Source organism: Furipterus horrens, unplaced genomic scaffold (assembly GCF_987537825.1).
Source record: "Furipterus horrens unplaced genomic scaffold, mFurHor1.1.pri manual_scaffold_8, whole genome shotgun sequence".
Taxonomy (NCBI): Eukaryota; Metazoa; Chordata; class Mammalia; order Chiroptera; family Furipteridae; genus Furipterus; species Furipterus horrens.
The window spans coordinates 105,380,054-105,397,520 of NW_028327178.1; the positions used below are offsets into that span (position 1 = coordinate 105,380,054).

The 17,467-nt window shown below is 48.7% G+C and overlaps 1 protein-coding gene across 3 annotated transcripts in view; it reads left to right on the forward strand.

Annotated features, from left to right (window-relative positions):
- TSHZ2 (teashirt zinc finger homeobox 2) overlaps positions 1-17,467 on the forward strand; it is a 407,854-nt gene that overhangs the window by 241,161 nt on the left and 149,226 nt on the right. Inside the window, exon 2 of one of the 3 annotated variants that reach the window (XM_090286581.1) lies at positions 5,007-8,085. In XM_090286581.1, the coding sequence (XP_090142707.1) occupies positions 5,007-8,077 (3,071 nt within the window). In that variant the 3' untranslated portion in view covers positions 8,078-8,085. Of the gene's footprint in view, positions 1-5,006; positions 9,983-17,467 lie in introns of those variants that run through there. The other 2 variants (XM_090286582.1, XM_090286580.1) reach the window with 2 other exon arrangements.

The following is a 17,467-nucleotide window of genomic DNA, read 5'->3' on the forward strand; positions in this document are numbered from 1 at the left end:
AGGCTCGTGACAGGGAGACCTCCCTCCTCCGTGTCATCCTTTAGCGTACCTACTGGGGACACGGCCAGAAACTCATGCGATCTCCTCATTTACATCTGCCCTGAACACTGTGGAATCTTCATGTGATTTTAAACTGTCATTTAGTGGGGGAGATTGGCGAAAATGATCCTGTCACCACCGGATATGTTTTTAAATGAGGTCTTGGTTGAATCCTGGTCTGGTGTTTGAAAATCAGCCTTCTTGAGCTTTATATTCTTCACGGGTTTTAACTGTTCACCTCCATTGCAACTTTAAAAACTGTCAGTGTTTTTACTATAAACACTTTATTGTGGATTTTCAAGGCAACCACAGATATGTATGCCTAGCAAAAACAAATCTGATAGCTAACATCAGGCCACCCCTGAATTATTTTGCACAATTTTACTTAAATCATCTGGCTAGGCGTTTTTGGAGCAATGGAGGTGGTAATTTTTTTATAAAATTGTTTCTCCTTTGTTTGGTTTTAACCTTTGATATAAGAGGTAATTTCTAAAATTTAAGGGTTTGTTTCTGAAATTCAAAAATTTATAGCATGTGTATTTCCCCAACACATTTCTCCTTTTTTTAAACCAAGAATTTAGGAGCAGACCACCCTGCTATTGTGTAGCATGTATTTTGGAACAGCTAATGCACTTTATCCATGACAAATTAGTCCATACTTTCAAAGTTCCCATGTGTGAATCTTTCCCGAATGAACGTCTGCTCACATTAGGAGTGTATTTTCTGATGCTTTGCAGTCTTGCTGCTTATTTGCAGGCTTCCCACTTAAAAGTCTACATGCATAGCCCAGGGATATCTAGCAACAAGAACGCTGGTGGCTGAGCTGTTCCAAAAGAAGATGGCTGGCGGAGTCAGGCCCGTCTCATCATGGAGTCAAGCTGATGAGGGTGGCTGTCACTCACACCTGATCCGTGTTGGGGGTGGGGCCTTTACCCAGCACAGGTGCTGCTTGCACGGCCGAGAGGTGGAGCCTGAGTTTGCCCCTAGAATAATCCGCTTTCGTGGCCCGCTCTAGTCTTTCCTTCACTCAGTTTGTGGGCCAGGGCCGGGGCGGCAAGTTCTCTGTCTTCATGGGCCCAGACATTTTCTGTTTACATTTAGGGGGGAGGAGGCCCTCGAAAACAAAGGGGATTTCAGAGTACAGCAAGTGCGACAGGGATTTCAGTAAGTGAGTTGTTGTGATCTAGAGCCATTTGAGCTGAAACCTGAACAATGAAAAAGAAGCAATGAGGGGAGCGTCCAGAGGAAGAAGTTTGCAGGCAGAGAAACCTGCAAGTGCCAGGGGCCGCGCTCGGGTGAAGGGCGGGCAGGGGAGGCAGGGCAGGAGGCTACTGTGCCTTCGGGAGGGGCAGCAAGGTGACGGCCCTAAAGCAGAGAGGCGAGGCCGCCTGCCGCCTGCTCCGGCACGCCAGGCTAAGGGTCTGAATTTTATTACGAGGGCAGCAGAAAAGCACTGCAGGAGTGGAACCAGAGCCATGTCTCCACCGACTACCTTCCACAGAGAGTATTCTAGCAGTGCTTTGAAAAACAGGCTGAAATCATTCGGTCCCCCTGATGAACAGTAAGTGAAACAGAAAGGACCTCTCGTGTGGGTCATTTACGCATAGAACGGACAGGCTTTGTTCGTGAATTAGCCATCCTGGGGAAGGAGATGCTCCCTGTGGCCAGCGTCGGGCAGGGGGGAAGGACAAAATGGGAAATCTAGGTCGGAGTGGGGGATGTTTGACCTTTGGCCTGCACGCACGGAGTCTGTACGGGCAGCAGGCCTTTCTCGTGTGTCTTGGCACAATTGTGATCGTTTTCTTTTCCTAACGAAGGATTCCTAAGAACAGACTTGCCACTCATCCGCTTCACCGAGATTCACACATGAAGCAACCTTATTAAACAAATCATCGATAGAGAGGGAGAGACAGATACTCATTACACACCCAGATCAACCCCATTCCGGCTGTCTTCCCTCTCTCGCCTCAGCTGCCGGTAGCAAACAGAATCCCTTAAGTCAAGTGAGCAGTTGTAAATGTATAATATTAAAATGTGTTTTTAAAAACTCCTTGGAACCCTCAGCCATTGTTCAAATACACTGACTTTGATGGATGCTTTGGCACATTTTTTTTTTTTTACATGAGGCTTTTCAATGCGCTACCTTATTGGGTGCATGCGATTTAGTCTGTTCTGCAGAAGAAAACAGACAAAAAGGGTCTCTCAGCACGAGTTACTCTTCTGTAAAGGTTATAGTAAACATGTCAATGCCTAATTAAGCAGAAAATGTTATCTGTATTGTGGGGGAGGTGTTGGCTGTCTCCGACTTTTCTTCTGGGGAATCCATTTAGAAGGACAAAGTAGACGGTGAAGTTGAGCTGGCCCAGAAAGCTCAGCTTCCAAATGTCAGCAGCAAAAAAGGGACACTTCCTTTCTCCTTGTGCAAAACATGACTGCATAGGCTGGGCAGTGTTCTGTGTGTGTGTGTGTGTGTGTGTGTGTGTGTGTGTGTATGCGTGTATATATCTTTCTTCAACACACGTACAAAATAACGTGAATTACTTCCCACCTTCTTACTAAGTATCAGGCCCCGTGCTAGGCACTGAAAATACTGAGGTGAATGAAACTTAGCGGCACCCTTAATCCAGTGTGATGACTGAAACCCCTCTTTCTTCCCCCCAGATCTGTTCACAAACACACACATTTTTCTTTGCTGCTGTGCGTACATGTCCCCTAAGTGCGGCAGCTGTGGGGCTTAGCCTAGAACAGCAGCCCAGGAGCATGTGTGTCGTTCCAGAGTATGAGCAAGAAAGCCCTTGTCATTCTCAACAGTGACCCTGCTTGGTTGATAAAACTTGCCTGATTCTTTGAAGCATTTTGCTTGGCTCTGCAACAATTTCGTTTATTAATTTCATAACAGGCGTCCTCCTTGAACTTGATGATATGACTCCTTTTGCAAACATATAAATCAGTCCAGGGAAAAGAAAACGCAATGAGGGGTGGTCCAGGTCAATCACTCAGCTATTGTAAACCACGGTTTTCTTGCAAGTAGTGACCACGTGTTCATGGTGGTTTGACTAGATTGAGTAGCGTTGGTTTCTTCAAATCAGTTTATGGAAGTAGAAGCCAGCGCACCTGTGTAGTGGAACGCCCCCTTGACAACTTGCAAAGGAAGCAAAAACCCAGCATCAGCAGCAACCAAACACCGAGCCCAGCTGGGTGAATCTGGTGGCTAGACTGAATTTTTACATTTCTTCCTGTTTTATGGCATCCTGCCCTCAAAACTGTGAGCTCTGGCCTCCAGCGTTCCCACAGCTCTCCCCTCCGAGGTGGTGATCCGTGTAGTGACATTTCAGGGACATTCCACTGCTTAACCTTTAACCTTGGGGTCTCTTCAATGTGTCCTTATTCATTCAGTTGGTAATTGAAAGAGAGTGGGGCTTAGTGGCCAAGTCTGTGGATTCTCTCATCAGACAGGCTGGGTTCATGTCATGACTCTGAGATACTAGCTGTGTGGTCTTGAGCAAATTTCTTACCCTGAAAGCTTCCGTTTCCTCATCTGTGAAATGAAAATAGTAATAATTCCTACTTCGTGGAGGTGGTAGATGAACTGAAAGGATGTATTCGCAGAGTGGTTAGCATAGTTCCCAGGAGAGGGTGATCACTCACTAAATACGCCTCTGCAGTGGTAGGGCCTCTGGGGTTCCTGTGTTTCCCCTAAACAGCCCCTGCCTCCTGGCCCTCGGCCTGCCGACAGGACATACCTCCGATGCGTGGTCACCCCTTTTCCGTTCCCTGGTGAATGGAAATAAGGCCACCGCCCCAGGGTTTCTCCGAAGGGCCCACCTGCGCTGAGGGGGAGAGAGAAGCTCGTAAGGAAAACATTGTCCTGAGACCTCACGGGCCTTGCAGATCGAAGGCTGAGCTGCCCTCACTTTGGGGTTCCTTTGGTTGCATTTTACCCACATGCCTCTGAAAGGCCAGGGGAAGAAAAGCCCGTGGGCATCGGTAGTCTCATTCCTCGTCTCCACTGACTCCCTTTGCCCCTGCTCTCTCGTGCCTTCCTTTTTCCCTGTGCAATTACTGTTCCTAAACCCTTTCAGAGAGGGGAAAGCTTGCATCCCCAAAAGCATTTCGCATCTACCAATCAAACGTATCATTGGCAGCTCATGACGGGTTCCCACAAATCACAGTGCACTTGAAATCATGGGCACAAGACTGAGAGGGAATTTCCAGCCTTGTCTGGAAAAGGCTTCATAAACCTGTTGGAGCATAATACGTTAGTCCCCCAATCTCCCATTCTGACACTACTTGCTATTATTTTTAAAATCATTATGTTTGCTGAGCTTACATAATCTTTTGGCTATCAATGGAAGATCTTACATAAGGGAAGACTCCATAATCTCCCTTCTGGCTGTGCAATGCTCTACAAATATAAATGTTATAACCCAAAGATGCGGGCTATCAAAAATGTAAAGGCTGTGCATCTGAATTAGTTCTGGGCCCTCATAAATGATTTATGAAGATGATTGGACGTCGGTGTAGTCAGGTGTCTTGGTAAAACTTACCCTGGAGACGTTAAGGGTCAAGTCTTAGTTTCCTTACGAGCCAATGTTCTTCTCTGTAGAGGTGTGTCTTCAGTAGGGTTTGAATTTTAGTCTAACTTTTCTGAAAGTCACAGACATGAATTCAGCGACTGTCCCATTTATAGGAGTATTAGAGTGATATTCCTTAAACATGAACATTTTTAACTTGACATTCTAGACATTTGTAAAGAATTATGACTCCTGCCAATTAAAAAGTGGGGGGCATTAGGTAGCACAAAAGACGTCATTTGGCTTTTTCCTGCATCCGTTGGTTGCCTTTCATAAAAGCGTAGACTGAATTGCCCTCCAGTGGGATGCGGAAAGCCCTCAGGCCAAGTGGAGAAATCGGGATGGAATATGTAACCTGGTATTGGCATTTCACCTCCTCTTCTTGTCTCGCAGGCTACGCCCAGGAGGAACAGCTGAAGGACGAGGAGGAGATCAAAGAGGAGGAGGAGGAGGAGGAAGACCGTGGTTCAGTAGTTCAACTTCAGAGCAGCAATGACCCCGGGACAGACGAGGAGCTAGACATGGGTCCGGAGCAAAAAGGCTGCTTCAGCTACCAGAACTCTCCGGGAAGCCACCTGTCCAACCAGGACGCGGAGAACGAGTCTCTGCTGAGCGACGCCAGCGATCCCGTGTCAGACATCAAGAGCGTGTGTGGCCGCGATGCCTTGGACAAGAAAGCAGGCGCTCACCCCAAGCTTCCGAGCGAAGCCCACAATTGCATGGACAAAATGACGGCCGTCTACGCCAACATCTTATCCGATTCCTACTGGTCGGGCCTGGGTCTGGGCTTCAAGCTCTCCAACAGCGACAGACGGAATTGTGACCCCCGTAACGGCAGCAACAAGACTGATTTCGATTGGCACCAAGACGCTCTATCCAAAAGCCTGCAGCAGAACCTGCCGTCCAGGTCCGTGTCCAAGCCAAGCCTGTTCAGCTCGGTCCAGCTGTACCGGCAGAGCAGTAAGACGTGCGGGACCGTGTTCACCGGGGCCAGCAGATTCCGGTGCCGCCAGTGCAGCGCCGCCTATGACACCTTGGTTGAGTTGACTGTGCACATGAACGAAACGGGCCACTATCAAGATGACAACCGCAAAAAGGACAAGCTTCGGCCTATGAGCTATTCAAAGCCCCGCAAACGGGCCTTCCAAGACATGGACAAGGAGGATGCCCAGAAGGTTCTGAAATGTATGTTTTGTGGCGACTCCTTCGACTCCCTCCAAGATTTGAGCGTCCACATGATAAAAACAAAACATTACCAAAAAGTGCCTTTGAAGGAGCCAGTACCAACCATTTCATCGAAAATGGTCGCTCCGGCGAAGAAACGCGTCTTCGATGTCAACCGGCCGTGCTCCCCCGATTCCACCACGGGGTCGTTTGCGGACTCGTTCTCCTCTGCGAAGGGCGCCAGCTTGCAGCTGTCCTCCAACAACCGCTACGGCTACCAGAACGGAGCCAGCTACACCTGGCAGTTCGAGGCCTGCAAGTCCCAGATCCTAAAGTGCATGGAGTGCGGGAGCTCCCATGACACCTTGCAGCAGCTCACCACCCACATGATGGTCACAGGTCACTTTCTCAAGGTCACCAGCTCTGCCTCCAAGAAAGGGAAGCAGCTGGTGTTAGACCCACTAGCTGTGGAGAAAATGCAGTCTTTGTCAGACACCCCGAACAGCGATTCTCTGGCTCCCAAGCCGTCCAGTAACTCGGCTTCCGACTGTTCAGCTTCTACCACGGAGATAAAGAAGGAAAGTAAAAAAGAAAAACCGGACGAGAGTGACAAGGATGAGAAAGCCGTGAAAAGCGAGGACTATGACGACCCTCTACAAAAACCTTTAGACCCCACAATAAAATACCAGTATCTAAGGGAGGAGGATCTGGAAGACGGCTCAAAGGGCGGAGGGGACATTTTGAAGTCGTTGGAAAATACTGTCACCACAGCCATCAACAAGGCCCAGAACGGGGCCCCCAGCTGGAGCGCCTACCCCAGCATCCACGCAGCCTACCAGCTGTCGGAGGGCACCAAGCCTTCCTTGCCTCTGGTGGGGTCACAGGTACTGCAGATTCGACCTAACCTCGCCAACAAGTTAAGGCCGATTGCACCCAAGTGGAAAGTCATGCCGCTGGTCTCCGTGCCCACAAACCTGGCCCCGTACACGCAAGTTAAGAAGGAGCCGGAAGACAGAGATGAAATTGCGAAGGAGCGCGGCAAAGAAAGTCCCCAGGAAGAGGCATCGTCTTTCAGCCACGGCGACGGGGAGTCTTTCTCCCACAGTGAAACCCCTTCCGAATCCAAAATGGCTGAGCCCTGTCCCCTGAAAGAGGAGGACAAGCTGATGAAAGAGGGCGGCGAGAAAGAGAAGCCCCAGCCCCCGGAGCCGGCGCAGCCCCTCAGCAACGGGTGCGTCCTCGCCAACCACGCCTCCGCCCTGCCCTGCATCAACCCGCTCAGCGCCCTGCAGTCCGTCCTGAACAATCACCTGGGCAAAGCCACGGAACACTTGCGCTCCCCTTCCTGCTCCAGCCCAAGCTCAAGCACAATCTCTCTGTTTCACAAGGCGAGTCTCGGCGTCATGGACAAGCCGGTGCTGAGTCCTGCCGCCGCGAGGCCGGCCAGCGTGTCCAGGCGCTACCTGTTTGAGAACAATGATCAACCCATCGACCTGACCAAGTCCAAAAGCAAGAAAGCCGAGTCCTCGCAAGCACAGTCCTGTACGTCCCCGCCTCAGAAGCACGCTCTGTCTGACATCGCTGACATGGTCAAGGTCCTCCCCAAAGCCACCACCCCGAAGCCCGCCGCCTCCTCCAGGGTCCCTCCCATGAAGCTGGAAATGGACGTCCGGCGCCTGGAGGACGCCTCCAGCGAAGTCTCGGCTTTGCATAAAAGAAAAGGCCGGCAGTCCAATTGGAACCCTCAGCATCTCCTGATCCTGCAGGCTCAGTTCGCCTCGAGCCTCTTCCAGACGTCAGAGGGCAAATACCTGCTGTCCGATCTGGGCCCCCAGGAGCGAATGCAAATCTCAAAGTTTACGGGACTCTCGATGACCACCATCAGCCACTGGCTGGCCAACGTCAAGTACCAACTTAGGAAAACGGGCGGGACGAAATTCCTGAAAAACATGGACAAGGGGCACCCTATCTTTTATTGTAGTGATTGTGCCTCCCAGTTTAGAACCCCGTCTACCTACATCAGCCACTTAGAGTCTCACCTAGGTTTCCAAATGAAGGACATGACCCGCATGGCCGTGGAACAGCAAAGCAAGGTGGAGCAGGAGATCTCCCGAGTGTCGTCGGCTCAGAGGTCTCCGGAGACCATAGCTGGCGAAGAGGACACAGACTCTAAGTTCAAGTGTAAGTTGTGTTCCCGGACATTTGTGAGCAAACATGCAGTAAAACTCCACCTAAGCAAAACGCACAGCAAGTCACCCGAACACCACTCTCAGTTTGTAACAGACGTGGATGAAGAATAGCTCTGCAGGTATGGGTTTGCTCCCAGGTGGTCGTGACCGTGGCCTTGTGAGGAGTCTCTTGAAGGGAGATGGGTCTGTGTAGCGGCAGCTAACATCTCCCCGTGCCGAGAGGCCAGTAGCCGGCTGGAATAGGACTTATTTTTTAGGAAGACTAGAACATGATCAATAAGTCCTATTCGTCCTCTCAGTTTCTCCAGGGCAGACTCGGGCAATAGAATGAAATGGCCTTAGAGAGATGGCGTTCCCAGATCCCTGTTTCACGATATGTGATCCCCGTAGCTTTCCAAGGCCCAATTGGCCAGGCCCAGCCAAGGCTACGCGTCATTTTAATTAATAAGTGCTCAGTTCTCTCACATCCCATTTCACTCCCCGCCTTCCCATAGTGATGCTCACGACTTAGGAAGCGATAAAGAAAAAGCCATCAGCAGAATCGAGAATAGAGTTCCTGGGGGCAGCCACTGTACAGAGGTTTCTTAATCAGTTTATGAGTAGCTTAAAGTTGTCTTCATCATCATTCCTTGTAATCGATGCTTCTTGCCGCTTATTGTCAGCGACCGCTACCTTCCCCCGCACTCCTTCCCTGCCCCCTGGTTTCCCCCATTAGGTTTCCCATGAAAGTGCAGCCGCCCTGTAGTCAGATGGTAGAAAAAGTATTCCCCTCTGCAGAACACTGAGGTGAAAAGAGAGGAGGCTTATTTTCTTCTCTCATCTTGTGGCTTTCCTTCGGCTCGGCTAAGGCCCGAGTCCGCCTTTAACAAAGATAGGCCAATGCACCCCCTCAAGATTGTGTTTGACATAAAGGAACACAGGACTTTCTGCACACCCATGGCCAGTGCACGTGGGGTCTCGCCGCTTCAAGATAGTTTGAATTGTGTGTCGTAGACGTTTCGTGCCTTCTAGAGTCCCCAGTGCCCAGACTGTCAATGTCATCTCCAGGAAAGGGGACAGAGACTGAGGTCGCATATGTTGGCAGAAGAGTCACATTGGCCATTTTCAGATGTTTTCAAGGCTGGGTGTTAGCAAATCCCTTTTCTCTCATTTTGTATTTTCTCTCCTGCCTTTTTCTCTCCCCAACCCCCAGCATGAGACACTTCCCCCGTCATGTGCTAGGGACCCTCACCCATATTCAGGGTGTTTTCCACCACGGGCCACACCCCAAGACGAGGACCCAAGTGGACTTGCTGGGCCAGTTTATGTCATGCTAGGTTACAGATTAGCTCTTTTGATTAATTCACAATAAGATCTGACGCCCTCCTCATCTCCTATGGTCAGAGCATTTGTTTTTCCATAAGAGACTATCGGATCAAGCCACAAAGGTCTGAGCGCTAGCAGGGGTCCCGGTGGAGAGAGCTGTTTATATGACTTGGCTTTGGGATCACTTCCCAACACGGAGGGAGACTGACAGAGTGTGAGGATGGTATCACTGAAAGAAGGGGTTAAGAGATCTGATGTGGGACTTTCAGTGAAAAGATCTAAGAGCTTCTGATAAACGGGGGCACCATCCCATAATTCTAACGGCTCTCTGGGCACCCATGAAGGCTATTGTTTTGTTTGCATGTTTTTATCATGATAATTAAAATGTGTTACTGGCAGATTCATCTCTTGCTTCCCAAGCATGATTTGTTTAGCTCACACTATGGAAAGAAAAGCTGAAATGCATCTATTGAATCTACACGTGAGCGTGGGGCTCAGCAAAACTATTTATTTGCTATATAACATTTTAAATTTTATGTAACTCACTGTTATGCTTTTCTGGTCCTTAAAAAAAAAAATGCTGACTATACACGAAATATCCACAGAGAAGAGAGATGTTCCCCGTCCTGTAGCAGTAGGTTCACACCATGGTGAAGAGGACAAATAGGGAATGTTTATCTGTGCTACAATAAAGACCAATTTTCCACCTGATAGGTTTGTAATCTTTTTTTTTAATTAATATTATTGCCAAAATATTGCAATGGGCAAATAGAGAGGGGGAGAAAAAGAACGCTGGAGTCCCAATCTGAAACGGACACCCCTGTTCGAGGGAAACAAAGGTAACCCGGTAACCTGGGGACGGCTACCCCAAAGGTCCCTCCGCGTCTGTTGAATACGCAGACAGGAGAGCGCCCTTTCCCGTCTCTCTGCGCTTGTTCGGGAATAAGTATTTGGCCCTTTGAAGCACCATTTTACAATCGGACGAAATCTGAGCTCCATCCTGACAGTAAACACCGGGACTCTGTGATTCTGAGGGAGGATTGTGGGAAAATAGGCTGGAGGACCTGGGACTCGTTTAAAGCAATGGGCGTGCTCATGCGTGTTGTGTCCACGAAACCGGTGCCGTGTGCGGTGTGTTTGTGATGTTCCAAAGCTATGCCAGTCTGTCAGGACGGCTCCCACATCGGCACGAGGTGCCTTTCGGTTGCTTTGGTTGCCTAGAAGAGAATCATTGCACCCTTGGGTCCTCTTTTAGAAGAATATCGATGCAATACCTTGCCCACCGCTTAGAGCTATGCATGTGTGGTTTCAAATGATCACAAAATGACATCGCTGTTATCTGGAACTCTAACTTTAGTGGCTGTGCGTGATGGTACAAATTGTGCTAAATGACATGACGTTTTAGAAAGCTGGATCAAGACTTTACAGAAAATTTGGGAGCTTTAGCTCTCTATATTCTCTGTAGGATGACGATTTGACCTGAATTTTCTTTCCTTTCTTGAGTATGTCTTAAATCCTGCAAAATTCCTTGCCAGATAGTAAATACAACTTTTCATTAAACAATAATTATCAAATATTAAATGTGCATTACTATTTTAGGAGAGAAGTAATCTGAAACCATTTCAATAGGTATTTGTATGTACCTTGAAAACCACATGCTCTTGAATAATAGAAATTAAACAAAGAGCAAATCAATGAGTCTAAAAGGCATAAGCACTGGAAATTATAGTCATTACCATGTTATATAGTGTATAAGTTTAGCAGTACACTTAGCCTTGAAATTGGTGGCACAAATTAATTCTAGTCCAGTAAGCTGCCACCTTTGTTATGGGTGATTTTATAGAACTCCATGTTCACAGTAAACAGCATGTAAGATTTCCAGATAAAATACAGTATGTCTAGTTAAATCTGAATTTCAGATAAGTGACAAATAAGTTTTTAGTATAAGTATGTCCCAAACATTGTACTGGCTATATTTATACTAAAAATATTTATATTCATTATTTATCTGAGATTCAAATGTAAGTGGGCATTCTGTATTATTTGCTAAATCCGACAACCCTAACTACATAGATTATATGCAGTCTGGAAGAGCAAAATGGGCTGGTCTAATGTTTTTCAATCACAACTGGCATATAATATTATATGAATTTCAGGTGTACAACATAGAAATTAAACGCATATAATTTATGGAGTAATCACCCCAATAAGTCTAGCACCCACTTGACACCAAAGTTATTACAATATTATTGACTGTTTCCCTGGGCTGTGCTTTATATCCCTGTGACTGTTTTTCTAACTAGAAACTTATACTTCTTACTCCCTTCACCCTTTCATCCATGACCCCAACCCTACCCCCATCTGGCAACTGCCAATTTGTTCTCTGTATCTATGAGTGTTTTTCTGTTTGGGTTGCTCATTTATTTTGTTTTTTAGATTTCACATAGAAGTGAAATCAAATGGTATTTGTCTTTGTCTGGCTTATTTGACCTAGCCATGTTGTTGCAAATGGCACCATTTCATCCTTTTTTATGGCTAAGTAATATTCCACTGTATATATGTACCACATGTTTTTTATCCAGTCTATTGATGGACACTCGGTTGCTTCCACATCTTGGCAATTGTAAATAACACTGCAGTGAACATAGAAGAGCATGTTCCTTTTTCAATTCGTGTTTTGGATTTCTTCGGTTAAATGCCCAGAAGTGGAATTGCTAGGTCATACGGCAGTTCTGGTTTCAATGTTTGGAGGAATTCCATACTGTTTTCCACAGTGGCTGCACCAATTTACAGTCCCAGCAATAGTGCACAAGGCTTCCCTTTTCTTCATGTTCTTGCCAACACTTGTTTGTTGATTTATTATTGTTGCTGTAAACTGGACTAATTAACGTCTATGAGTGACATTGACCATCCCTTCATCCATTAAACACATCTTTCAATCCCTCCCTCCCTTCTCTCCCTCCCTCCCTCCCTCCCTCCTTTCCCTCCCTCTCTCCTTCCCTCCCTTTCCTCCTTCACGTCGTATCGGTCGTGCTTTTCCCGTGCACCAGCCTGGCTTTGCCCATGGATATATAACAGTGAGCCAGCCGCTGTGTTGCTCATAGAAGAGTCAAGTGCGCCAGGCCTCCAACAGGCGCTTCACAAGCATCATTTCACTGTATTCTCACCAACGGCCCTAGGAGGTAGCGGTGGATTCAGCCACGTTACAGGAGGGAAAATGGAGGCGGAGAGCTTCTGCGTGATTTTCCCAAGTGTCCGCACTCTCTGAGCCTCACTCAGTCATCATCACCTGCCTAGAAAGCCATCACTCCATGCCAAGAACTGTGCTAATCCCAGGGGATGAACCAGTGGCCAGGACGAGAGTTCCCCTTGGAGGCTAGTGACAGACACACAGATGGGCAGGTGGGGATAAACTCTGAGTGAGCAGGGGAGGCTTTCTGCCCAGTCCCGGGGGGGAGCCACATGGGGAATGGTGTTCCAGAGGCAGCGTGACGTTAGGGGAAGAACTCTGGCTGCCCAGCCCCTCAAGCCTGAGTTCAAATGCCAACTCTTGTATTCTCGCTTCCGTGTCTATAAACTGGGGACATAGGACAGTTGTGAGAAAGTCAATGTACGCGATTCTCTTCCGTAAGGCCTGGCACATAGTAGGCTCACAGGAAAAGCTTATTCTAGACTATCTCTGCAGGGATATCCCTGCCGTGTTCTTCAGCCTCCTCTGAGAATATAAAATGTGCAGTGTTTCTAGCTGATTAATACGTACGCAAGTGCCGGCCTCAACATGTCATTTGAATGTAGTGGTACCAATGGCAGCAAAACTAGCACACGTTGGTCTCTTCTTGTGAGCCGGACATGGTTATTTTTCTCATGCTGATTTTTGCAAAGAGCTCAAAGGGTTTTGTGATTTGTCCAAGAACACACAGTAAGCGTACGGGAGGGGTGGGATTCAAACCCAGGGCCACCCTATACCCACCAATTTTCCTTGGCCCCTCGGTTTCTCCTCCACCTTACCTGATGGGTTCTGGGAGCTACTCAGACAAGGCCTCACCTTGGCCTCTTGGAGGCTCCAATGGCAAACCAAATATTGTGACTTGGGGGCCCGGGATGGGCCTGCCGGATGAAGCAGAGCACGCTCCCTCTCTGCACGTTCCTGTCCTTGTTCAGTCAGGTAATTATACATTTACCGTAGAGCGCCTAATCAAGAACTGGCCCAAATTCCAGTGAACGTGTATGTCTAAGAATTTCTTAAATCCTCCACCTGACTTTCTTTCTGGAACTCATTTTTGGGTAATAACCTCAGAATTGGGAACAGGGTCAGCTACACGATGACAGCATTTCCAATGCAGAACAAACGTGTCGTCTCTCTGCACGTTTTCATTTTACCAAGCGACAGTCTGACTCTCCTTGCGCGTGAGCGCGCGCCACCTCGGTTGCACGCCCCTCCCCCCCCTCCTTTGGACTTCTGAATGCTCAATCCTGACGTGTATAATTTGGTGCTTTAATATAGAGTAACATTATTTTTCATTTACTCCAATCTGCCATCAGTATCATCTTTTCATTTAACCAGATGCAATTCTTTTTTCTTTCACTAAATTGAAAATCCATGAGCGACAGGGAGTGCAATGTTTTAATTAGCTCATATTTTTTATATGGATTTATGTCTTTAAAATACATTTGTGTAATTCTTCAGCTAAATTAAAAACGTCTTTCTGTGAAAGTGAGGAGGGGAAAATAAAGAGCTAAATGGTGTCATTAGCTTAGGTAGCTACAGATGGGGGACAGATCTAGGGGAGGGACACCCACCACCCTGGAGCTCCTGCCCAGGCTGATTTTGAACTTGCCCTTCATTGAAAGAAGTCTTTCTCTATAATGATTTCATGAAAATGGCTTCAGGAGGGATTTTTTTTTTTTTAAAGGCCCCTAGTAAGTAAACAAGCTGTTACCTTCAACAAACTAATTTGAAACTGAACTCGCCACCAAACAAAACAGAAAAAAAAAAAAAGTCGTAATGATAAACAGTTTTCCCCTGCATTTCTCTCTTTGTCTTTTTTCTTTAACGATCAAGTGCAAAGCGTTCTGCGGCGCGTTTCGCCGGCGTTATAAGAGACAAGTGACATTCTGTGGTAAATGGGGGAAAAGCCATGCAGAACTGAAATCTCTCCGGCACTGACACCAACTTGCCCTTCTATTGTCGGAAGCGAGCGGGAGCTCATGATTGTTCATCAGGCGGCTCCTAATGCAGTTAAAGCATTCAGCTATAATTTCTCCTTGCATTTATAATTACTGTCATAGACTGCACACCTCGGTGAGCAGATTAAAGCTATAAACTACTTAGCCGCGGCTCTCCGACGAGGAACTTGATTTGTCTGGCAGGAGTTATTTGTTAGGGAGCTTGACACTTCACATAAAAATGACTCAACTTGATGAAGAACAATGCAGTTTGAGCAATGCGGGGATTTTAAATCAGCCCCGGCACCACGCCCTGCGCGCGTCATGGGGCAGTTTGTTAAGCGCCACGGAGACCACAGGGGGGGGGGGTGCGGAGGCGCTCAGGGCACCCACGTAGAAGGCGATTTGGGTGCAGGGGCTGTCGTTCCTGCCTCTCCCTCCGGAGGAGCAGGAGTGCCTGTCATGTTCTCCAGTGAAATCCAGGATGAATGGAACGGGAAGCTCACCTGTCAGGGAATGGGGGTGCCATGCGCCAAAGGCACACGTCACATCCAGGAGGGGGCGGGCGTCTTAGAAAAATCTGCGCTGCTGTTGACAACACTTCCCCTCCCCAAACCCAGGAAGGCCAAGGCTTTGTGGAGAGGAGCGGTCATGCTTTTTCAATACTCTCTTTGTTTATTTCGGTGCGTTTCACTTGCAAGAGGGATGGAATACCTTGAGGCATGGAGGCCATGGTTCATGGGCTGATCTTCTAGTGATGGTGTGAAAACTCAGAAAAATAATCCGAGTTCAGGTGGATGAGAAACATGGGCTCAGACTGGGGACAGATCAGCACCGTCTCCCTCCTCCCGCCCCAGCGTGCAGAGAAAACGCTGGGACAGTGCAGTCAGCCTCAGCCGCGGACCAGCCCACGAAGCAGGCACCCCACTGGCTTCGCTCTCCTCTCTCTGTTCCCCCCCTTGTCACCTGCTTCAAAAAATTGTTGTCTGCCTAAGGCTTAAATCAAGATGTGGGGTGGGTCGTGCCATTTTATTAGAAGAAATAGGGAGAGACTAGAGGACAGATGTCACTAAAACAGCTCTGGGGGTGTTGGGGTGTCCCTGAAACAGGACGGAATGTGGCTTTGACCTGTATTTCTTTCCCTCTGGCTTCCCGTTTCTCTCTCTGCCGCGAGCTACCTTGAGAAAGTCTGCTTACTCCAGCGCAGGGTCACCGGAGCTGAGCCCTGTTTAGCAGGGCCTGCCTGGGAATTTTCAGTGCAGGTGGTGGCAGTGGTGATGACTACGTGTGCCTGGCACGGTGCCCACCATCGCTGTTGTCCTTGCTGTCACTGATGTTGACGGGGCGTCAGCATTGATGGAGCAGCACCCGGGCTAGGCCCCTGCCACGTGCTATCTCAATCCATCTTAACCTTAAACCCTACGAAGAAAGAACTGGGATTACACCAGCTTCCAGGGGGAAAAGCCAGCTTCAGAGAGGTGACGTGACCAGCAAGATCACATAGCTGGGAAGCCACAGAGCTGCACAGCAAGTGTGGGTGAAGGGATGATTGACCGCCAGCCAGAATTTGGGCCCAAAATTCTCCCAGCACCTTTCTGGGGTTCCACAGGTTAAATTCTGTTGGGTGCTATAGATGTGAACCCTGCCCACAAGTCACTTCCATGGGAGAGAAGATGAATGGGCAAAAAAAAAAAAAAAAAAAAAAAAATTAAATATTCTGAAAGCCCAGATCTTTGACAGGGACAACTTTCAACTGCTCGGGCCCTCCAGTGAACTGGTACTTCCAGTGTGCGTGGCTTTATCCAGTATTTTTTCATCTATGGAGAAAAAATGATGTTTCAAGGTTATGTTATTTTCAATGCTACATTACTCGATTTCACAGTCAAATAGTTCTATTTTTGTTCACCAGAGGATTTTGTCATGTTTAATTGCTTACGGCTCTCTCCGCCCCTCGCCCCCCCATATCTGGGGGAGCCTCTACTTCCCCATTTGCCCCCTTCCTGTGGATTCTCTGGTGCCTGGTAACCATGGAGATGAGTCCCTATTGGATAGCGTTGGCTGTGACTTAGAAGTCAAAGAAGCAATCAGGACCTCGTCATCCCACCAATGTGACAGGACGAAAGTGGGCGGGCTTTGGAAATGGAGGGAAGGAGAACGGCCTGTCACAAAGCGCCAGGAGACAGGCACTTCGGAGGCCCCCCGTCCTGGGAAGGAAGCACATGGCAGCTCAGCTCAGGCGGGGAGAGCGGGGCCTGGGAACTGCGGAGGCCTCGCCTCAGAGCCAGGTCCTCGCTTCCCAGCCAAGGGGCCCACGGCGGGTCACGTCCCCTCTCTGGGTCTCAGCTGCCTCACTGCCCAGTGGCTGCAGGAAGGCTGGCGCACACAGCGTCATCGGGATAGAAACCAAGAGAACCCACTAAGTGTCCTCCTGCCACTGTGTCAGGCCCCTGGGAACCCTGAGTGAAGGAGAGAGAGCTCCTCTCACAAGGGCGCAGATGCAGCCGTCCTGGAATCAAGGGCGGGGGGCAGGGGGAGACGAACGTGTCTTAACAATTTTAATAACGCAACAACGGTGACTACAGTGGGCTGGAAGCAGGCCGCATTTCCCGTCTCAGGAACGTTGTGTTGGGACGGGTAACCGAGAACATTCCTTAAACAGTCAGGGTTATGCGTCGGGCTGCGGTCGGTGCTAACAGGGCAGGCAGCCCAGGACCTGCCCACAGAATGCTGACCGTCCGTCGCAGGAGAAAGATGTGGCGCCCAAGGCTGCCGCTGTGCCGGGCGCCGTTCCGGGACACGTGCCAGGCCAGAGCGTTCAAGAAGTATGGCCAGACGAGCGGAGTTCTGGGCTGAGTCAGGAGCGAGGCAGGAGGGCCAGCCAGGTGGGGGAGAAGGTGAGGAGCACAGCGGGAAGAAGAAATGTGAAAGCAGTGGGTGGTTCATTCCAGGAAACACACATTGTTCAGCACGATGGAAGCCCCATTTTGGGGGAGAAGATGGCAGGGAGGCTGATGGGGGTACGCACGATGG